Genomic DNA, 23,910 nt, shown 5'->3' with positions numbered 1-23,910 from the left:
CACGGGCCTAACTGAGCTCTATTTCCAAAGTCAGTGTAGCCTGTTAACCCCTGAGTGTTAATGGCTGACCTTAAAAATTGCCGGCCAGTTCTTTACTGTCTGACCTACCAGGGGCTCCCATTGTTTCCTACCACACCTCCGGTGACCTTACAACTGCCCTTGGAACAAACCGCACTTGAGGCCAGGGCGGGGCGGGGGGCTGTCTCGGAGCTCAGTGGAGGGACGGGTGGCCCCAGGTCCCCAGAGACTCGGGCTCTAGCCCAGGCTGCACAGCAAAGAGCCCTGGAGACCCCTCTGAGGTCGCTAGTTCTCCCTGGGCTGGAAAGTGCCCGTTTCTGTGTGGTTTAGGTGAGTGCTCACAAACTCGCAACACACATCTGTCTGCCTTTAGAATTCTGGAGCAAGAAATTAGAATTCTCACAAATTCCCTAAATCATAACTTACTCTTAAAATATGTCAAACATTCTTCATACTTTTCCTGTTATTACAGAAATCTGAAAAAAAAAACTGTTTAACAAATAGGATTATTAAACTTAGTAGTATTTACAAAGAACTGCAGTCTCTAGGGAATATTTAAACCCTGGAAAACACCAGAGAACGTCATTGGATAGTATTCAAACGTTAACATTCAAATAGCCTAACAAGGTGAAGAGTACAGACGAGTGTCAGAATTGCCAAATTAAGAATTTATTTTGCTTCCAAAGCTTATTTCTTAGAACACCACTCACAGGATTTGTATAAAGCATACTGCATGTATACATTTCTCACTTGCAGTGGACAGGGCTAGACAATCCCAGGCAAAAGGAGATGGAAACCACTTCTCTTCCACACTCCTGTCCTGGTTAGGTAACTGCACACTCAACTCTGTGTAAGCAACTGCTTCTTGCTCTACTTTTTCAAACCAGTAGCACCTTTATGCTTTTAAGCTTCAGTATTCATGGATACTTTTTTACTTCTCATTTCCTCAACTGATTGATTCTCCCAGGGTTCTGGAGTCATAACCATGCTTCCTGAGAAGTGCTGGGAAGGAATTCCCGGGTGGAAACCCTGATGTCTAGCCCCCGTGCCCACAGCACATTGAGGGCAGTGTGGTAGAGCTGGGCAAGCCTCTCAAGCTGTTCCCTCATCTACAGAATGAAGACGTCACCACCGGCCTCCAGACCTGTGGGGAGAAGGAAACCACACAACATACCAACTCACCACACTGTTAAGGTGGATGTTTTAGGAATGAACAGCTCTTCCTTAGAGATGGCTACAGCAGGTTCTCTGGCCTACAGAGAGATATAGCCAGCCTCTTTGAAAGACTGTAAGAGCATCAGATTTAGAGTCAGACACCTGCTTTCATACTTATTTTAAGCGTCTCTGCTCTCCAATCTAAGGTTTCAACTGCAAAATGAGGGTAACCTGGATTACAAGGATAAATGTTAAGACCTAGGACAGTACCTGCAGAGAGAGCTGGTGCTATTTCCTATAGTCAGCTGTGACTGAGGCAAAGGCAGGCCACCAAAAAACAGTTTTCAAAGCACACTCAGCACAAAACATGAACCAATGGCAGTCAGAGACAGGAAAATCTCTGGAATTAATCTCACTTTAAGGAAGTTCAAGGAAAAATAATTGGATTTTGCCAACCTGGTAAATGAGAAGGTAACTGTGGAAAGTAGAGAAAGCTTTAGTTACTCAAATCCTTGAAACATCAATTTGGGAAATATATGCCAAACTGTGTACAGGAGACCAAGTTGCTGTCAGCACGCCCCTCCCCTGGCTCGATGCACAATCCTGGAGATGGGCCAGGATGCACGGGGGCAACAGGACACCAGGGCAGGGGCGACTGCCTCCAACTGGACGCCAGGCCCGCAGAGGGGCAGCCACGCTCCTCCAGAGGGTGCAGAGGGTGCTCAGGCAGGGCACCAGCCTGGCACACCAGAGCCACCCACAGGTCCAGGCAGGGGAGGAGAGTGGAGGTGGCAGAGTGAGCTGGGGCAAGGCTCTGAAGGGCCCTGAGGGGGGTCACCCTGCAGCGGAGCCGTGAGGGGGCCTAGGTCAGGCTCTCCTCTCACCCCCTGGGGGTCCACCAGCCCCAGGGAGCAGGGTTAGGAGCGCAGCCGATGGAATGAGCAGCCTTGGTTCTCCCCTCTGTAACACGACCCACCCCTTTTCTGGACCTCAGGGCAGTTCAATTCCCTTCAGTCATCTATAAAACTGGCTTTATAGATTCCACTGGGTCCTTGCTTGGCCTGACTGGCCCCGCATCCTTTTCCAGCCTCAAGGGTCTTGAACCTTACAAAATCTGTAAGACTGGCTCAGGCTACTGGTTTACAAACTTGTAACAACAAAAACTTAGCTCAATACATAAAAATTAATAATAAAAGCATGGGTGCACTGGCTGAAGTATGAGGAGCCCTCAGGGTCCCTCCTGGAGAAGGCAGTGGCACCCCACTCCAGCACTCCTGCCTGGAAAATCCCAGGGACAGCGGAGCCTGGTGGGCTGCAGTCCATGGGGTCGCTGAGAGTTGGACACGACTCAGTGACTTCACTTTCACTTTTTACTTTCATGCACTGGAGAAGGAAATGGCAACCCACTCGTGCTCTTGCCTGGAGAATCCCAGGGACGGCGGAGCCTGGTGGGCTGCCGTCTATGGGGTCACACAAAGTCTGACATGACTAAAGTGACTTAGCAGCAGCAGCAGGGTCCTTCCTGTGAACCCCTGGGGTTCTGATCCAGCAGCTCTCCCGGGTTCTTCCCACTTTAGGATGCTCGGTTTCTGTGCTCACATGGGAAGGTCAGTGTGGTGGGCTCAGAACCCATGTCTCTGCTGAGCAAGGGACCACAGCTTACTGAGGTCTGCCACCTTCGGGCTAGGAAACAGTCAAGACCAACTCTCAATCCTTGAGACTGTGTCTAAGCCCTCCCCTCCCCAGTCCTACCTGCATTCATGAAGCCCTTTCCCAGGCCCACTTCCTCAGGACTCAGCAATAACCACCACCACCTCCAGCTCGAGGAAATAATCCTGCTTGTCCCTGACATTCCACCATTAGCAATTCATCCTTCTGGACAGAGTGCTTCCAGCTCCCCTAGAAGGTGACCTTCACCCCCACACACTTCTGGGTGACAGGTCGCCAGATAATTCCTAATCAGAAGCAGGAGTAATAACCTCCGCGGCACTCAGTTTAGGTTCAATGAACACAGACCAGCCTCACCCTCACTGTGACCTTGCCGCTCCTGGCCACCTTTACGTGTGAGGCACTCAGAGGCACGTGCCACCGGGTCCGTGCTTGGCCTGACTGGCCCAGCATCCTCTTCCAGCCTCAGGGGTCTAGGACCTTCACCCGCCACAAGTTACTTAGCTCCTCTGTGCTGAGAAAAGCATGGAATCCAGAGATGCGAGGAGGCAGACAGAAGCCGCCCTTCAGCCGGAGAACAGATAATGACAGCTCTTTGGGGTACGCGGCAGGAGGCACAAGAGCCCCCCTCACTCCTGCTCCATGCCCTCCTCCAGCCACCTTAAGTAGTGCACATCTCCTTGGTCCATGGGAAGACTGAAGAGCTCTGGGATTTCAAAAGGATGCACCAACCTTTGGAAGGAAAGCAGAGGCCCGTGAGTGGCATATAAACCTATGCCATAAACCCAAACTGGCCGGCCTCCCTTGAGGCCCTCCACAGTCGGCCTGCAGCCCACCACTCCTAAGCCTATGCCCATCTGTTACCAAGTATAAATTAGGCCCAGATGGCATTAAAGTCTCACAAGCATGGGTTCAAATTCTAAGTCCGCCACTTACTAGCCATGTAAGCATGGACATATCTCTTCATTTCGCTGAAGCCCCCGCAAAAAAAGGAGGGTGAAGATAGTACTGGATTGCTGAGGATTAAATGAGCAAGGTATGCAAGGCGCTTAGCTGCCGCACTGACGGCACTGTGTGCTTTCGCTGCCAGCTGCTGTCTTTATCGCTGCCCTTCACTCATCGCTGGGCCTGCCCCTGCACCTCTCTATGCCCCTCCCCACTCCTGCTGCTAAACCGAAAGCCTCTCTACTCCTCAAGGCTCATTGCAACCAACGACCTCTCCCCAGGGATCTTCCTTGACCATCCAAACCCACAGCGGTCTCTCCCTTCTGCCCGTCTCTCTCACCCAGTCCTGAGCACACGTGCTCTCTTCACTTTGCAAACTGAAAAAGCAGAAGACACTGGGCCTCGGTCCCCACTGTCGAGCCGGGGCAGCAGTCCTCTGCTCTCCTGACTTCAGGTGCTGAAAAGCTCTCACGAGAGGCTGCTTACTAAATCACAACATGTGCACGCACAGTTGCTGGAACAGTAGGAGCAGGCCATGTAATTTTATCCAGCGCCTGAGAAGAATGAATTTCCTATTTCATGGAGACCTAGACCAGTGGTTCTCCAAGTGGAGTCCTCTGACCCCTGGGGAACTTTCAAGGCTCTTTCAGGAGGTCCAAGAGGCCAAAACTATTTTCACAACAATGTTATTTATTCTTCCACTATGTTGACGTTTGCACTGATGGTGCAAAAGCAGTGATGGGTGAAACTGGCCGCCCGAGCACGCTCAGGACAGCAGCCCCACACTGCTCTGGCCGCCAATATCTTCACCGTCGCAGACATGCATGCATTTCTTTTATCATGCATTTTTTTAAAACTCAAATTCACCTAAGAACATTTCTGACAATGTGGCAAAGATCACTATTTTTATTAAAGTGTGACTCTTGAGTGGCGTTTCAATACTGTGTAACAGAATGGGAGGTATGCATTAAGTGCTTCTGCTTTCATACCTGAGCTCAGTGTTGCCTTAGACTTGTCTGATTTGAGTCGCAAGCTAAACTAGACCTTTTCCCCACAGTACACCATTTTTACTTTCCAGCTTGAGTAACCATCATTTGTCTGTCAATTTCACAAATTAAGGTGACTCAGGTTTGAGTATTAGGTACACATTTTCTCAAATATGAACAAACATTTGGCCCATCACTCAAATGAAGACAATTTACATCGTTTATTGCCAATCAAAGAATTCATTAAAAAAATATTCGTGTTTTGGGGGCAGGGGAGGGAAGCGTTGGGAGTCTGGGATTAGCAGATGTAAACTATTTCCACAGGATGGGCAAACCGCAAGGCCCTGCTGTGCGGTGCAGGGAGCTCTATCCAGTATCTGGTGATAAACCATGATGGGAAAGAACACGGAAAAGAAGATACACGTGTATAGCTGAGCCACTCTGCTGCACAGCAGAGACCACACATGGCATGACACTGTGCAGTGTCAGTCGCTCAGTCCTGTCCAACTCTTTGCGACCCTATGAACACTGTAAATAAGAATAAATTCATGTTTTTAAGCAAAAATCAGAAGTTTGGAAAATTTGAATATACCACCATGAACTTGAAAGTGTCTCAGTACTTAAGAGATGCTTTTGAGGAGATCCAGCTCTCTTATTAAGCCAGATTTTCCAAAAATGTAGAAAGATGCCATTCTTCAGTTGTTTTGTTTTTTGAAAACATGGTTACTTCCCATAAGAAGGCATCACCAGCATGCTGTTTCACTGCGCTACACTTCACTGCAGACACTGCATTTTTTACAAACTGATGGTTTGTGGCAACCCAACACTGAACAAGTCTACTGACACCTCCTTTGCTCAGTTTATTTTTCTGCGTCATGTTTTGCTAATTCTTGCAAAATTCCAAACTTTTTCATGATTATTGTATTTCTTATGGTGATCTGACATCGGTGATCTTTGATGTTACCAGAACGGTTTTTTGTTTTGTATTTTTAAATTAAGGTACATACTTTATTTTCTTTAGACATAATGGTATTGTTAGCACACTTATACTGCAATCTAGGGTAAACATATAACTTCATATGCACTGGGAAATCAAGAAGTGAAATCACTCGCTTCACTGTGGTGGTCTGGAACCAAACCTGCAATATCTCCAAGGTATGCCTGTATTTACTTCTGTTCATAGGTTATTATTCCATTACTGTTATTTTCAATGAACTAAAAATATGTATCTTAAAAATTTTTCAGCTTTAGCTTCTTATACAGTAAACTTTGATAGAACTCACATAAGTGAAGCTCTTTTGGGTCCTCAATAATTTTTAAAAGTGTAAAGGGATCCTGAGACCGAAATTTTGAGAACCAGTGGTTTGAAACTAGGAACTCATTTTACAGGAAATTTCCTGGTGGTCCAGTGGCTAAGACTCTGTGCTTTGAATACAGGGGACCTGGTTTCCATCCCTGGTCAGGGAGCTAGACCTCACAGGCCTCAGCTGAAGATTCCGCATGCTGCAATGAAGACCTGGTGAAGTGAATCAAAGTCGCTCAGTAGTGTCCAACTCTGTGTGACCCCATGGACTATACAGTCCACGGAATTCTCCAGGCCAGAATACTGGCGTGGGTAGCCTTTCCCTTCTGCAGGGGATCTTCCCAACCCAGGGATCAAACCCAGGTCTCCCACACTGCAGGGAGATTCTTTACCAGCTGAGCCACCAGGGAAGCCCAAGAATACTGGAGTGGGCAGCCTATCCCTCCTCCAGCGGATCTTCCCGACCAGGAGTTGAACCGCATCCCAGGCGGATTCTTTACCAACTGAGGTGTCAGGCGAGCCCTGGTGCAGACAAATAAATATTTTAAAAATAAACTAATTTTAAAGAAGCCCAATACCTCATTTTATAGATAGAGAGTCTATGGGACAGGGTCATAGCCAAGGTCACACGGGAGGCTGGTGACTAGGCTCACGCTCATGCACTTAGTTACCTACAGGTCCCTGGCCGGGAGGAGATGGCGCTATTACCTGATGTAGCTGAAGAGCATATGGATCTTTGAAGTCTTTGTCTTTATTAACTGTTAAAAAAAAAAAAAAAAAAAATCACTGGTTTAGGATCTCAGCTCCAGCTCCACAGCCCTTCATTCCTCTGGCTTTTTAGGAAACAGCACTCCTCCAGGTCCCCAGGCCCAGTCACTAACTTACAAATGGACATAGAGCATCTTGTGTCGGGCAAGAGCCTCAGTCAGTTGATCTTTGCTAACATTTAACTGGAACTTTGCTCTCAGTCTTTCCTGATTAAGGCCCCATCCCTCCAGCTTCACTCACCAACAGGACCTCAGTTGCTTCTTCTATTTCTCCATTCCAATAGTATCTGGAGAAAAGAACAAAAAAAAGAAGTATCATGCTTACAAGATGAGCTATGCTTAGTCACTCAGTCGTGTCTGACTCTTTGTGACCCCACTGACTGTAGCCCCCCAGGCTCCTCTGTCCATGGGGATTCTCCAGGCAAGAATACTGGAGTGGGCTGCCATGCCCTCCTCCAGGGGACCTTCCCAATCCAGGAATCGAACCAGGGTCTTCTACATTGCAGGCGGATTCTTTACCAGCTGAATTACCAGGAAGTCCACTGACAAAACGAGCTCAGTGAAATAAACCTGGCCCAATTTGCTGACTTGCTAAAGTGGAAACTTTAAAATCTTTCCAAGCTCATATGAAAAAGCCTGGAGTTGGCCAAGGCCCTACAGGTCATGTAGTCTAAACATTCTAATACATGCTTCTAGCACCTGACTTAACTTTCCTGGAAGTAAGAGGCTCACTGTCTCTTGAAGTCCATCTACTTTAACGGTTTTCACATGAGCTGGTTTCTCTTACGGTGTGCCGACATTTGCCACCCTACTGTCGTCCCCAACTTCCACGTGACAGCCCTGCAGAAACTCCCGTATGTTCCCCTCTAAAGCGGGCGTCCCCAGCTCGTTCAGCGCTCCCCCCAAACTGCTGGCTTCCGTGCACCTCCCCATCCTCTGGGCTGGTGCTACTTGTATCACTGACTCTCAAAGCTGAGTGCCCACCGAGCGATCAATGGAAGAGCACAGGACTTACTCAGGGAAGAAGCAAGCCTTATAAAATACGGAAGCAGGTCTGAAAGTTCAAAACAGAGTCACTGACAATGTTCAGAAAAAGAGCAGATCAGCATCATGGGAGGCAGAGGAATTCGGCCTGAGCATATCTGTGCTGACCCAGGGCGAGTCTCAGATGGCTCAGGCCCCTGGCCTCACCCCACAGAGCTGCGGTGAAAGCGTGACCCACAAGGAAGGGCGAGCATGAGGCAGCGGCAGGCTGACACTCCAGTCTAGCTTCCCAGCACTAGCTTCCGGACTGGCTCTATGTGAGTCACTTAACACGACCTCTGAGAAATTCAGAGACTCAAGCCCCATCCTCAGGGAGACTAAACAGATCCAGGACGGAGCTCAGGCGTCTGAAGTACGGCCAGGCCTGGGAGCCCCGGCGACAGGCGCACCGTGGCGTGTCCTGCTGGGCAGGGGCAGCTTCCTGCTCCAGCACGTCTGTTCTCAGCTGCAGAGCAGGCATCGCTCCCTCTCTCATCAGGGCAGGAAGGGGGTGAGAAGCAGGCTGACTAGAGTTAAGACACAAGACAAGTCCTGCACGGGTAGTGCTGGGATGCTGAGGTGCCGGTTTTCATCACTTTATTTACTTTTAATTGGAGGATCACTGCTTTACAGTATTGCGCTGGTTTCTGCCAAACATCGGTGTAAATGGGCGTCTCACGTCCCCTCCCTCCCTCCTGAACCTCTCCTGCCCCCCACCCATGGTGACGCATTTTGATGAGGGAAATGGTGTGGGCCTGGCTTAAGTAAAGGAGCTGACCAAATGAAAGGCAGACAATACACAGCAACAGCCCAAGCTCTGAGTTTTCCAGAGAATCCAAAAGCAATAGGAATTATAATCTCTGAGATCCTTAGCTGGCTTACTCAGACTGGCTTACCCAGTCTGACTTCTTTGCTAACAGCAAGCTAACTGACGGACTGATTTAAACAAAGAATCAGGAAACAAGGCTCACTGTTCCTAAAAAACTGTAGATTTTTTTTCTGCCTTCTCTAACCATAGCCTGTTTTTGCTATGGTTGAATGGCACAAACCCACTGGCTGACTTCCTTTGAATACAGATTGACAGTGAAGTACTGATTAAGCAAATGTCTTTGAGTTGTTCTTTTACAGGTTCATGGTGACCCACTCCAGTGCTCTTGCCTGGAGAATCCCAAGGAGGGAGGAGCCTGGTAGGCTACAGTCCGTGGGGTTGCAAAGAGTCGGACACGACTGCATGGGTGTACAAAAATTAGTTCAGTGCCCGAATTTCCACCAGGCAGGACCTGACGGAGCACTCTCACACCCCTCCACTGGCCAGAGCAGAACTCACAGCGAGGAGGCCGTAGGCAGGATGTTCACAGAGGCAGCCAGCTTCTTATCCAGGATAGCCCTAAAGCAAAGAGAGAGCACGCCGGTTACTGGGGCGAGTGTCCAGCATCTGAAGAGTTGGAACAGGATACAGGAGTTCCTGGGAGTTTCCCAGGAAACCTAAGTCTCAGTAGATAGCCATTTAGAGTGCCCCTCCCCAGTCAGACCAATACGCTCCATAACTCCCATGCACAGACCCTCTGCAGACAGAGTTGGTTATAAGTCCTTCCCTGAGTGGGAGAAGTAGGGAAGCAGCTATGCAAAGGCTGTTTCAAGGACAGGCCCAGTCGGCTTGGGGAATAGGAATCTGTTAGCACTGGAAGAAAAACAAAAAGACCTGGATTCCAACCCAGCCCTGCAGCAGGATGGCTGTGTGACCTTATGCAAGCGCCTTCTTCCATCCCAGAAATCAGTATTTGAGCACCTATCCACGACAGGCACGACCGCCTCACTCAACTTGACTCTCCTGCTGTACAACCAGAGGAACGGTTCAGCTGACGGGTTCCAATCCTCTTCACCACCAAATACTCCTTTTATTATGTCAGCTTCTGTTCCTCTTCTCTCTTGGATATGCACTAGGCTTTCACATGAGCTCTACAGATCAGAAGTGTCTGATGACCACATGGAATTGACACAACTCAAAGGAAAAGCAAAAAAGGCATCCTGTCCTGTGACTGGCCAACACAGGCTCTTTACACTTTTCATTTTTGTGATGCTTCCTACCACAGTCCTAGGAGCACCGTCACCACCTCTGCAGGCCTCTAAGCACTGGGTTGTTCTGTTGGGCAGACTGCAGACTGGCATTCCTGCTCCGATGGTCTGATCCCTGTGCAGGGCCCTGGTGAACACGACACAATGTGCCTGAACCAGTGCACGTCACAGGAACAAGCACCACCGCGTTGCCAGCGCAGGGAAGTGGCCCCAGCGCTCAAACCCTAAGCCCTGGGGATCAGGCAGGCCAGACAAACCCGCCGCAGGTCTGCCGTCAGCCACGGAGGCCCGTCTCGGTTCCCTGAAGTGTGTGGGCCCTGCCAAATACAATGCGTCTGAGCCCTGAGCCCTGAGCCCTCCTTTCCTTGACTGCTGCCAAGAGAACTGACCTACTTTCTCTTCTCCCAAGTTCCCGGCTGAACAGTGTTCTATTTAAGGCTCCACATTAATGTGGTATTATCACCACCCTCATGCCCTTGGAAAGTTCCAGGTGGTAAATAAATCCCTGACTCTAAGGGGAGGCACACGGCCCAAATTTGTTTAAGGAACTGCTACAAGTCTTGCTCACTCGATCTAGTCATCTGCTGAGAAATCACATTTCACTGGTTCTGAAAGTGGCATGCAAACACAGGGAATGAGTTAAACCTTTAGAAAAAAAATTAATCCATTGCTTCACGGGCCTCCAATCTCTTTGGCAGTGTGAACTCCTCAGTGACTAATCACAGCAACTTGTACTTGGGAAAAAGACTGTAAAGTTCTGGAGGGCTGTTATTCAAAATGCGCCTGTGGCGAAAAAGGGAAAAAAAAAACACCAGAGAGAGAAAACAAATGTACAAGCTGATAGATAAAACAAACACCAAAGTCCAGCGGTGAGTCACAGAGCGGGAGCTCAAGCCCCCATGCTCGTCTGAGTAAAGCAGAAGACAGACCTTCGAGGGCCTCCAGAACGGCAAAGGCCCCAGACTGGAGGCTCATGGACCTGATACACGGTTTGGCTTTCAGGACGTTTAAAAAAAATCGTGACTTTGTTACCAGTATTTACTATTGGGTACTTTACATTCAAAAATACACGTTCCTTAGCTTCTCACCAAAAAATGAATCTTAGACCCTTGTGGACCCGTAGTCCTACAAGGTCACGTTCAGCCAGGGCTGAGCAGGGGCTCCCACCTCCAGGCATGGCCAGAGCTTCTCGGGTCAGTGAGTTTCCACTCCCCTTCCTCCCAACACCTGGGACGCACAAGGGCTGCCAACCGCTGCCATTCTTCACGCCACCGCCCCAGCCCACTTCGCTCAGGCTGACGCGGCCTGACCCCCTTCCCTATGTAGGAGACCACGGCCCAGCGAAGGAAGACGTGTCAGGGTCATCTGTGGTGTCGCCAGCAAAGAGGGCGCAACGCCCAGCTCTCCTGGCTCAGCACTCAGGTTTCCGGCCTGGCCCCAGCTAGAGACGTTTCCAGTGTAGAGGCTGCCTGTCACTGAGAGCTCTAAGAGCATTACCCGGAGCCAGAACGGAGCTGCACCAGACTGAGAGGCAGCTCTAAAGAACACTGAGAACAGCGAGCCCCAGACTGGAGCCGAAAGGCCTGGTTCCCGCACCAGGTCTGTAGGCAGAGCTGAGCTACCTGCCAGCTAACATCTGTGGGGCCCTCCCTACCACATACCTACTTACTCTCTCCTATAAACCTGGAAACAAAATCTATTTGCCTCTCTTCTATTCCAGTTGAATCATTAGTGAACAGAACAGCTGTGGGACACACACACACACATACACACACACTCTGCAACCTGGAAACAAAATCTATTTGCCTCTCTTCTATTCCAGTTGAATCATTAGTGAACAGAACAGCTGTGGGACATGGACACACACACACACACACACACACACACACACACACACACACACCCCACCTGGAAACAAAATCTATTTGCCTCTCTTCTATTCCAGTTGAATCATTAGTGAACAGAACAGCTGTGGGACATGGACACACACACACACACACACACACACACACACACACACACACACACACACCACCTGGAAACAAAATCTATTTGCCTCTCTTCTATTCCAGTTGAATCATTAGTGAACAGAACAGCTGTGGGACACACACACACACACACACACACACACTGCAACCTCCCTTTCACACCCCATGCCACACACACACACACACACACACACACACACTGCAACCTCCCTTTCACACCCCATGCCACACACACACACACACACACTGCAACCTCCCTTTCACACCCCATGCCACACACACACACACACACACACACACACACTGCAACCTTTCACACCCCATGCCCCACACACACACACACACACACACACACACACACACAGCAACCTTTCACACCCCATGCCACACACACACACACACACACACACTGCAACCTCCCTTTCACACCCCATGCCACACACACACACACACACACACTGCAACCTTTCACACCCCATGCCCCCCCCCACACACACACACACAGCAACCTTTCACACCCCATGCCACACACACACACACACACACACACACACACACTGCAACCTCCCTTTCACACCCCATGCCACACACACACACACACACACACACTGCAACCTCCCTTTCACACCCCATGCCACACACACACACACACACACACACACTGCAACCTCCCTTTCACACCCCATGCCACACACACACACACACACACACAGCAACCTTTCACACCCCATGCCACACACACACACACACACACACACTGCAACCTCTCTTTCACACCACACACACACACACACACACACACACTGCAACCTCCCTTTCACACCCCATGCCACACACACACACACACACACTGCAACCTTTCACACCCCATGCCACACACACACACACACACACACACTGCAACCTCCCTTTCACACCCCATGCCACACACACACACACACACACACACACTGCAACCTTTCACACCCCATGCCCCCCCCCACACACACACACACAGCAACCTTTCACACCCCATGCCACACACACACACACACACACACACACACACACTGCAACCTCCCTTTCACACCCCATGCCACACACACACACACACACACACACACACACACACACTGCAACCTCCCTTTCACACCCCATGCCACACACACACACACACACACACACACACTGCAACCTCCCTTTCACACCCCATGCCACACACACACACACACACACACACAGCAACCTTTCACACCCCATGCCACACACACACACACACACACACACTGCAACCTCTCTTTCACACCACACACACACACACACACACACACACACACTGCAACCTCCCTTTCACACCCCATGCCACACACACACACACACACACACACACACACACACACACTGCAACCTCCCTTTCACACCCCATGCCACACACACACACACACACACACACACACTGCAACCTCCCTTTCACACCCCATGCCACACACACACACACACACACACACAGCAACCTTTCACACCCCATGCCACACACACACACACACACACACACTGCAACCTCTCTTTCACACCACACACACACACACACACACACACACACACTGCAACCTCCCTTTCACACCCCATGCCACACACACACACACACACACACACACACACTGCAACCTCCCTTTCACACCCCATGCCACACACACACACACACACACACACACACTGCAACCTCCCTTTCACACCCCATGCCACACACACACACACACACACACACTGCAACCTCCCTTTCACACCCCATGCCACACACACACACACACACACACACACACACACTGCAACCTTTCACACCCCATGCCCCACACACACACACACACACACACACACACACAGCAACCTTTCACACCCCATGCCACACACACACACACACACACACACTGCAACCTCCCTTTCACACCCCATGCCACACACACACACACACACACACACACACACACACACACACTGCAACCTCCCTTTCACACCCTATGCCAGCGACAGCAGAGAACACTTATTTAGCCACGCTGGAGCACAGGACGGAGAACACTGCACGCACCAGCAAGTAGCAGGAAGCCCTGAAGAATACGGGCAGCGCTGAGACATGCATGGGAGCGTGCAAGGGGGCTGCCTCGTTCAAGAGCCTTCGGATCTTTTAAAAACTGGTAGTGATCTGGTTTACCTGGCTTCCAGCAACTTGGAGAATTTTGAAGATTATAAAATTTGACCCCTCTGAAAATACTTGAGGCGATAAATTATTCTTAGGAACTGATTCAGACTGCAGAATGTCCACCTGCCTGCCCCACGTGCAGTGAAAACAGCGCTGCCTACGGGCAACTCCTGCAGCTGCTCCTGCGCTCCCCCGTCAGCATCACCAGGAAGGTGAGAGAGGAAAGCATCTGCAGAAAGTCAAACACCACGAGAAACTACAATTCAACAACGAAGAATTTACTTGAGAAAGACAAATCAATAGAACAATCAAAACCAAGATTTTAAAATAAGTACAATTACGTATACTTGAAAATTGCTAAGAGCAGATCTTAAGTTTGTACCACACCAAAAAAAGGTAACCGAGATGATGGCTGTTTTAACTAACCTTACTGTCATAATCATTTCGCAATACATACATAAATGATCATGTTGCATATCTTAAACTTACACAATGTTATATGACAATATCTCAATAAAGCTACAAAAAAAAAGATAAAGTAAGTATAATTACTATCTGCAGAAAGATAAGATTATTGCATCTATAAAACAAGATCAGACCAAACGCACTTGGTTACTAAAAACAATTCGAAATCTTGAAAAGGAAACTATAGAATTCAGTCTAAAGAAAACTATAAGGTCAGCCACAGAAAACGAATTCAACATCCCCCTATCTAACAGAAATTCCAGGAACAGGACGCAGAAAGAGAATAGGAGAGTATATTTAAGAAGTTAACAACTGAACATTAAGATACGCCCCTAAAAACTAGCAGAAAGAAAACGCATCACCTACCGAGGAATGAGATCCACTGCTGCTTTTCATCAGCAACCCTGGATGCAAGACGGCAGAGACCTCTCTCCAAGCTGAGACCGATCCACTCCCCTCAGCTGGCCTTTCCACTATTCAGAGCCCTTTTCCTCCCAATACCCAGCACCTCACAGATGTCACCTGAAGTTGCTCCTGACAGGACCCAGAGTGGCTAGTCCAGGGGTCCAGTGAGTTCAGCACAGGCCCTGGGTATACCAGAAGCACAGAAGGGATTTCAATTCCTAGCTGTGCAAAGCTGAGGTCCTATTTCTGGAGTAATCACGTGCTCATTCAGACAAGAGCTGTTCTCCAAAAGCAACATTAATAAGGAAAAAACCAGACATTCTGGTTAGGGGCAGGAAAGATGTAATCAAATCCAAAGTTAACCTGTGACCATCAGTTTGGAAGCTGTGCGCCCCCAAACACCAGATTCAACGCATAAAACAGTGTAACTACACCAAACTTCAAGAATGCAGAATTGCAGGGCAAGAAAAGGAGCTGGGAGTCAAGCTTATTACCCCTCAGCCCCACTAACCCTCTTCAGAGCTGCGGCTATAAAGGAGGGGCAACTTCCCCAGCGGCTCAGCGGTCAGGACTCGACTCACTGCCCTGGCTCTGGGCTCAACCCCCACCCCGGGAACCAATATGCCGCAGGCTGCACGGTGCAGCCAAAAAAGCAAAAGGAGGGAGAGGGGGTGGAAATCAGATACAACCATTACTGAGCATCTGTTACATTCGAGTTCCTGGAGTAAGGGCTGAACAGATACCATCTCCTTTAATCCTCTCAAAAAGGGTAATTCAAAAACTAAGGTTTAGAGAAGAGGAGCAGCTTGCCTGAGGTCACACAGTCAGCAAGAGACGGAGCCAAGATTCCAGCTCTGTTCCCCTGCTCTCTCCACCCCTGCTTTCAGGAATTCGCCAAACACCTGGAATCGGTCTCCTCCTCTTCCCGCTGTCATGGTCCGCATCTCTGGGACTGAGCAAAAACTATCTCCAAAAATGGAAAGCTGGGTCAGGAATTAGAACTGTTAAATGCTCAACCTGCAGGCTTCCATCTGCGCAAGGCGCCTCGCTCTCTGGGTCTCAGGTCCCTTATCTGCCCCCAGGCACCACTCAACATTTTCAGGCCCAGAAACAGGACCCATCCAAGTGTCTTTCACGCGTGCCTCTCCAACCGCCCCAATGAGACAGCTGTGCAGTTGCGCACTGGACAGGTGGGTTGTCAAGAGCAAAGGAAGAGTCCCCAAGCGGCCCCTCTGGAGCCCCCGGTGGCTCCTGAGCCCCCTGGCGCAGCACCTGAGCCCCTTCCCCGTACCTGGCGATATCTCTGGCAATCTGCTCGTTGGGGCAGTTGACAAAAACAACAGAGTACGTGCCGGACACATAGCTGCCAGTGACAACGGAAAGGAGCTGCAGGCTGAGGGTCCTGAGCGCGGGGTATGTCAGGAGCGAGGCTGTCAGGATCTGCACAGTGGGGAGAGAGAAGGCACAGGTCAGCAGAGGCATGGCCAGCTCGCCGCCTGCAAGCTCAAGCTGACTGGGGCCCACGCTGGGCAGCACACTGTACCCCATTTCCCACCCACAAAAGAGCTCCTAGGGTCTGCATCGAGCTCCAGTGCTTACTGTGTTCATGCCGAGATTACTTGCCTCTGCATTTTGCAAATGGTTTAAAAAAAAAAAAGGCTTAAAAATCAAGACACTCGCTCAAAATCACACAGCGGTGGGAATCCCCAGCTGGTCCAGTGGTCAGGATTCTGTGCTTTCACTTCCAGGGCCCAGGTTCGATCCCTGGTTGGGGAACTAAGACCCTGTGAGACCAAAAAAGCCACGCAGCAGGGCCACACACACACACACCCACACACACACAAATCACACACACACACACATCACACACACACAGAAATCACACACACACACAAATCACACAGCTTTTAACTGGTGAAGCCAAGAATAGGAGTGGATCCTGGATAACTTGAAATCCATTCCCACTGGAAAACTGCTACTGCAGGTAACACCGACTGGCATCCACGGGACTGCTGTCATCCTGTGGAGACTGTGACTGACAATAAATTCCTGTATCTGTTGACGTGTTAGGGAGTTAATTTCACCGTCATTCAGTTGTGTACATGCCAGGTGCTGTGGGGAGTGCACAGGAAAAGGAAGCCTGATTCTACAGCAATGGGGCCTGCGCTACTATGACACACAACCGGCGGGGGGGGAGGTCCAAAAGGAAGGCTCCAGCCGTTGAGGGCAGGAGGCTTTGAAGAGAAGGGACCATCCAAGTTGGAACTGAAATAATAGGTAGGACTGAAACAGAAGACACGGTTAATATGTACAAGCTCAAGAGGGATTTGGGGACAGATGAGTAACCTAGACTGCATGGGTCTCCGTCAGTGGGCATGAGGCTGGGAGGAAAATGAGTCTGGCTAGAACTACAAAGGGTCAGGCTAACAAGTGTGGGGTCTGCACTCAAGCGATGGGGTGCTTTTGGAGGCTTACGTAGAAGAGTAATAGCATGTTCAGGCTGAGCAGAGTAACGGGAAGGAGGGTGGGGAGAGATCAGAGATAGGCGAGTCAAAGGCCATTACAATGTTGCAGGAAAGAGATATTAAGATCCTGAGCTAAGGAAATGACAATGATAACAGGAGAGGAAAAGACAGTCAAGATACAACTTTTCTTGCTACTTTAATGATAAAACATCTAAAATAAGAGGGAAATAAGAGAATTAGAGGACATCTTCCAGGGTTCTTTGCTTGGGGGATACAAAAGAGTCATTAACAGAGATGGAGGCAACTTGTAAGGAGCCCCACCGCGAATCAGGCAAGACTGGACAAGAACACGCTTCTCCTGCCTGCCAGCCCGGGGCTCATGTCTAGCTCAAACAAACCTTTGTTCTCCCACTCCTGCGTTATCGCCTGGCCCTGCCTGCCTCCTACTTCTTGGCAGGGCCTGAGGAGCATTTTTATGTCTTTAGCTTCTCATTCCCTCCCACGACCTCCCCCAACACCTCCAGTCCAACATACTAGTCCTCTGAACTAAACCAGTGACCACACAAGAAAAAACAACCAACCAGGGTTTTCAAGGAGGTTGTTAGTGACAACTCAATTAGATTATATAGGATATAAAAAAACACAGGCACTACACAGCAGATTTAAAACCTAGTGTTAGTCCAGCTCTCTGCAGTCTTCAACAAGTTACTTCCTCTCTCTTCTATATAGGTTACTAGAAAGTGGAGATTACAGCATTTGTGCTGCCTTACCTCAGAGTTGCCATGGGTTCAAACAAGATAGGAAAAACAGTTTCTGACCACTAATCCAATAAAGAAAGGAACCACGCTTTGCTCATCACTGTGTCCCCGGGACAGTTCACAGCACACAGCAGCTTCTCAAGAAATAACCTGCAGACTGGTGAATTCGCATACCAGCAAGATGCTGAGATGCAGACTACATAGTCTTGTGAAATAAGTGGGGCTTTTGGGTCATCCACAGAACTTTTGGCAGAGAATCGGACATACCAGAACACTCTAAGGGGTCAGACACACGACTCTAAGGTGGCTTTCAACACGGACTCTAAACAAAAGGAGCAATGGTCTGTCCCCCAACCAAAAAAGCCATTCCTAGGGGAAATCTAGGAATTTCAGCCAGCAAGTATCAGTGGAACACAGAACTCACAGGATTAAATACAAACTCACCTAAAATGAATTGAAACTCTTGTGTGAACTCACAGTGAAACAGACACTCAGAGGTAGTCTGGGCACTTGGGTATTACCTAAGACAAGCCTTTATTGAACAGATAAGATAACTGAGGCAGTTCTGTGACTGATCCAAGACTTAAATCCACACTCCTGCCTCCCATTCTGGGCTCTCTGAACTGCAAGGAGGAAGTGACACAGCAGGGTTATTTCAGCTTCACTTAATCCAGTGGCTCTTAGCTTGAGGCAATTTTGCCCCTGCCCCAGGGGATATCTGGTCACATCTAGGGACAATTTTGATGTCATGACTGGGGAAGAAATGCCATTGGGAGAGGCCAGGATTGCTGCTGAACATCCTTCTGCTGTACCACTGATCACACTGAAATACAGAGGTTTACATCCATCTCCCTCATTGGATGTGAGCTCATTCATTTCTGTATCCTCAGCACTTTAAAGCCCTGCTAAGAGGTATGGACTTGAAAAGTGTTTGCAGACCATATCAACAAAGAATCAGAAGATATGAAAGGTCAATTTGGAATCAAAGGTGGACTATAGTACGTTAGAGAGTGATATTACATGAGTGCAAAATACATATACCAACGTATTTCCTAATAGAAACATTCTACTTATTACTGTAAGTTTGTAACATTTTCATATTTATATCTTTACACCTTTTCTAAGTTTACATTGTTTCAAAATATTTTATGTATCCTTTCAATTACTTCATTCTGCCTTTTTCCTTTTTTTGGTACTGGAGTATCTATCTGCCTAACCTTTAAGAGGTTATGGTTTTGTTTTAATTTTATGGTCACACCCCGAGGCATTCGTGACCTTAGTTCCCCAACCAGGGATCACACCTAACTCCCCTGCGCTGGAAGGTGGAGTCCTAAGCACGGGACCGTCGGGAACCGTCCTGAAGAGTCTATGGTTGACTTGACAATCTGTGTTTAGGCAAAAGGGGCCTAAGAAGCTACCTAGTGTTTCTAAATTTATAACATACCTACTTTTAAGGAATTTGGAAATACTCTGAAATTAACATTGTGTTTATCTATACACTTTCCTTGGGTGCAAATCCAGAATTTTCACACACACCCCCCACCCAAGAAAATCTATAGTCCCCAAAATATTAAGCATCACTGACGTGTGCCAGTTAATTAAGGGCCAGAGAGGGGAAGAAATCACCAGAAAAGCGAGCAGCGGAGCTGGGCTAGACCCCTGGGCTTCAACAGTTCTCCTTTCCACCACGCGGCCCTGCCCCAAAGGGCAGCTACCACCAGCATCACCAACAGGCACTCTGCAGCCACTGCCAAACTTCACATGTGAAGATACTTCAGAGATGAGACAGCAAAGCCCCAGAAAAATGAGATGGTAATGCACTGGGAAGAGGAAAACAAGCTAGCACGGGACCCTTAGATGAGAACGCGCCAGCAAACACCCTTCACCACCCCACCCTCCTGGGCAGTGAACAGCCCAGTCGCTCCTCAAAGGCAGGGCAGAAAGGGGTGCTGGTGAGCTTCAGAATCACACCGCGATCTCCAGGACACTGGGTGGCACCTCCAGGAACTTTACCATCCACCCCCTACCTGCCTGCCCCCAGCTGAAAATCCCAGGAGTATACAACACAAATGCCCCTTCCTCCCTCAGTCCCCACGCTGGAGGTTTAGAGGCGAGAGGACTCACAGCATCATACTGCGGAACACTCACCAAGAGGCATATAAAGATAGAGGGCCGAGCGGAGCCTGGCAGAGGGCACCGTGAGCCCAGCCTGTCCATGGTGTCGCTGGTGACTGAGCCAGCACCGACTATGGCAACTGCAGCCTGAGCAAAGTCGCTGGCGGACGGATGGGCTCCAAGGGCCCGAGCCCCTGTCCCCTTACCACCTGCTGCCTGCCCCGCCGCCCGGCCAGGTCCCAGCCAGGCTGGCCGGAAGGAGAGGGTGGAGGAGGCGGGGAAAGAGGGACTCATTTTTCACTGGGCAACTCTCTAGAAACATATAACCCAAACACCCCGTGCAAACCTCCAACCCCTGCAAAAGTAAAAATACCAATTTTCCCTCCCCATTCTTGCATATACCAAAAACCATAAAATCCCCTGAGGTGTACAGATTAAAGCTTCTTAGATATATAAAACCTTCAGAAACCACAGCCCACAAACACAAAACTCTTCCACTGAGGCCCATCCCACCAAAAAAAGAAAATAAAAACAAACCCAAATAAATGAAGCCCACACGTGGCTGACTTCATGTCCCCCCCACAGCATCTCCCTTCTAATCCTCCCTGGTTTAAAACGAACACTTCTGCTGCTGACTGTTCTCCCTGTAAACCCACCCATCTTTCAAGGCCAGCTGGTCTGTGCAGCCTTTACCAAGGTTAATCCCAAGGTCCCATTTCCCCTAAGGCACTCTGTCCACATTTAACGTCAGCTGCTAAAACAAACTCAAAAGCAGCAAGCTAATGACTGACTGTTACCCTTTGGGGACAGAGTCCATTGTTGTCAGGGGTTCCAATTTTTTAATCCAGCTTCTTAATGCGAAATTTCTTAATTTTTAAATGACCACACTGCTGGTAAGACCCTAAGTAAATTTTAAGCCAAGGAAAACTACTCTTTATCTTGACTGTAGTAGTGATTACACAAACATTAAAAAATTCAACAAACTGGACACTTAAATTGGTAAATTGTGTTCTATGTAAATAGTACCTTAAACAAAGCAGGTGGGGAGAATGCTGAAAATCAATTAGGAATTGTTTTAAACTAGGCAGACAAAACAAAACCTACCTGGTTCCCAAACTGGCAGGCAAGCTGCCAGTTCACAGCTTCTGTGTTTAACTACCTGTTTACCTGTCTGCCTTATTCCTTGGGACTATTATTCTTAAAAGGCCTGATAACACTTTCCAGCAAAGCGCCTGACAAAGCCAGCTGTAGCCCTAGTTCTATCATTTATGATGGCTGTGTAGACTCAGGCAAATAACTAAACCTCTCTGAGCTTTGGGGGCTTTTTTTCTTGGTAAAGAAAGAGGTAATACCTCTTTCATAGATCTAAAGTGAAGATTAACAGAAGATAAATCTAAGAGTGTTTTATAAAATAAAAAGACCATGTCAGCATTTCAAGAGCAGTCTCTACCAAACAAGCACTACCAAACAAGGTTAACTCAGAAAATCTCCAGTTGTGATTGAAGAACTTAGCATGTATGAAAGAAACAAGGTTGGAAAAAAATGAGGCTGAGTGGTCCTTAAAAAACCCTTTATATTCAAAGTCCACTAAAATAAATCAAGACTGTGATCTTTTAAATCCGTTATATTAATAGGAAAGGTCACTGTTAATGACCATTTTACCTTAGATCCTGAGATGATGTCCCAGAATTTAGCACAGGTTCCTGCACAGATTATGTTCAGTAAATATTTGTTCAACGACTAAATGATACAGATGTGTGACTGGTGCTGACAAGGATGGTCATCATGAAGGTGATGTTGGGGCAAATGATGGGAAGGGATGAACTGCTATCTGGAAGAAACCACCTCTGGATTCTCTTTTCCTTCACCTCAGGCACCTCTACTCTCTTCCGAGTCAATTCCAAGGTCAGATTCCAAATGTCCAATTCTGGATTTATGGCCTTGGCAGATCCTTCAGATCTAGTAAGAGCCTCAGTGCCCCTGCCTGATATCACAGGCTCTTCTGGAGGCATCTTGCCTTCTCTCTTTCTTTCCTCCTCCTTACTGGATTCAGAGGTGAACTGACTCTTCAGAGTCAGATTCTGTACCCATCTCTTTCATCCACAATACTGTTTGTATCTTCCTTCTCTTTCTTCAGCTCCTCTACTTTATTTTGAAAGTTGTTCCGCACCTCTTCTATAGGTATACAATTTATTGAAGTCTCTTTTTTAAAGGCCAAACCTCGATCCAGGAAAGAATCCGTATCAATCGCAGCATGGATGAGGTCTGACACCTGGTGTAGGACAGCATTGTTTCCTTAGGTTCATCTTTATCTCTGGTTCCAAAGATTTGCCTTCTTCCTCTCAATGTACAGACGTGTATCTATCATCTCAAGATGATACAGACTCTCTGTTACTGCCAAAGCCTGAAACTTAAAGTTTCATACTGATGAATTTAAAGCCCATCCAATTTGCAGACTATGATTTCTTTTTCAGCTTCTTCTTTAGCTCCAGGGAACATTCATAATCATTCATAACATCATAGCAAATCTTCCAGCAAGCTTTATCAAGAGCATCTGGTTTTTCTTATCATCCGTCACCTCTTTTATTATTACCATGTTTCTTTTAAAGTGAGCAAAGATTTTTGTTTTTTGTTTTTTTTTTTCAAAGCCATGGGCAAAGTGGTCAAACATGCTTGGTGTAATACCCCATGAATGCTTCAATTACACTCTGATCCAAAGGCTAAAGATAGCTAGTGCGTTCCAGACAAAGAAACATAGTAACAACGTACGGATGAGCAAGGAACAATGAGTCTGGGTGATTGGGAACACTATTAGCGATACTCTGAAGGCAAGATTTGGGGGAGTTAAATAATTCCAGGCTCAAAGAATAAAACAATTATGAAGCCAATCCAAAATGAGGGTAGCTGTTAACGATAAGATTAGTGATCGCCAGAAAAACAAGAAAGCATATCTTTTTTCATAAAACAAGCGGAATTTGGGGTCTTCATAAAGCAGCAACAGGTTTATCATTTTGTCACCTGCGGCACTGGCACGAAATGTAAGGGAAATCCTGTCCTTAGCGTCCTCTAAGTTTCCCGGATTTCTGTCTTTTCCCCCAAAAGTACACAAAGGCAAGCACTTCCAAAGCATGTTCATTTCCTTGATGGTGAAGACCTATTGAGGTTAAAGCCTCTAGCTCTGACCAGTTGCTAGAGTTGCTTGAAATACGTGGGTGACTGGGTATTTAACGGATCTTCCATCAAACTCGAATTTCGCAGTCTATAGTAATTTCTAAACTCAAACCATCCCTCGCTCGCATGAAAACTCGTCTGGGTTGTCCTTGCCAGTGGTTTCCACCAGTTGCATGTAAACCTGTTTGGCCTGGCTGCACAGCCTTCCGCGATCGCCGCCCCGCTTCCTGCCCCCAATCCTAGACCCAAAAGATTAACTGAAGTTTCCATCTTCTCGATGTTTACATCCTTGGGAATGCATAGCACCTAGGGAGCAGACGCGCGAAAAACTCTCCATGCTGGCCCCGACGGCCTTCTCGTTTTGCGTAAGGGTGTGCACGGCCCCACGTCGGTGTTACTCACGCCTTCTTCCAGCTTCTCGAAAAT

General features: G+C 48.2%; 1 protein-coding gene across 1 annotated transcript; it reads right to left on the bottom strand.

Moving 5' to 3' along the window:
- Window positions 1-688: 688 nt before the first annotated feature.
- On the bottom strand, window positions 689-16,523 carry LOC138080822 (protein CutA homolog). Its single transcript, XM_068973661.1, has 5 exons — window positions 16,267-16,523; window positions 9,193-9,252; window positions 7,084-7,129; window positions 6,784-6,833; window positions 689-3,573 (listed from the first exon to the last, which is right to left on the bottom strand). The coding sequence occupies exons 1-5, from the start codon at window positions 16,521-16,523 to the stop codon at window positions 3,471-3,473; spliced, it is 516 nt and encodes a 171-aa protein (XP_068829762.1). The 3' UTR covers window positions 689-3,470.
- Window positions 16,524-23,910: the final 7,387 nt, after the last annotated feature.

The sequence above is a fragment of the Capricornis sumatraensis genome, chromosome 6 (assembly GCF_032405125.1).
Source record: "Capricornis sumatraensis isolate serow.1 chromosome 6, serow.2, whole genome shotgun sequence".
Lineage (NCBI taxonomy): Eukaryota > Metazoa > Chordata > Mammalia > Artiodactyla > Bovidae > Capricornis > Capricornis sumatraensis.
Note: the sequence above shows the minus strand (reverse complement) of the source record. Positions and strands in the feature narration are given on the sequence as shown.

Bases quoted from the DNA above. Each gene is read 5' to 3' on its own strand.
- LOC138080822 (XM_068973661.1), bottom strand. From the start codon at position 16,523: ATGGGGTACAGTGTGCTGCCCAGCGTGGGCCCCAGTCAGCTTGAGCTT. The intron at 9,253-16,266 runs GTACGGGGAAGG...TCTTTGCTTTAG, and splicing joins ATTGCCAGAGATATCGCCAG to GGCTATCCTGGATAAGAAGC. The intron at 6,834-7,083 runs GTGAGTGAAGCT...TTTTTTTAACAG, and splicing joins AAGCAACTGAGGTCCTGTTG to TTAATAAAGACAAAGACTTC.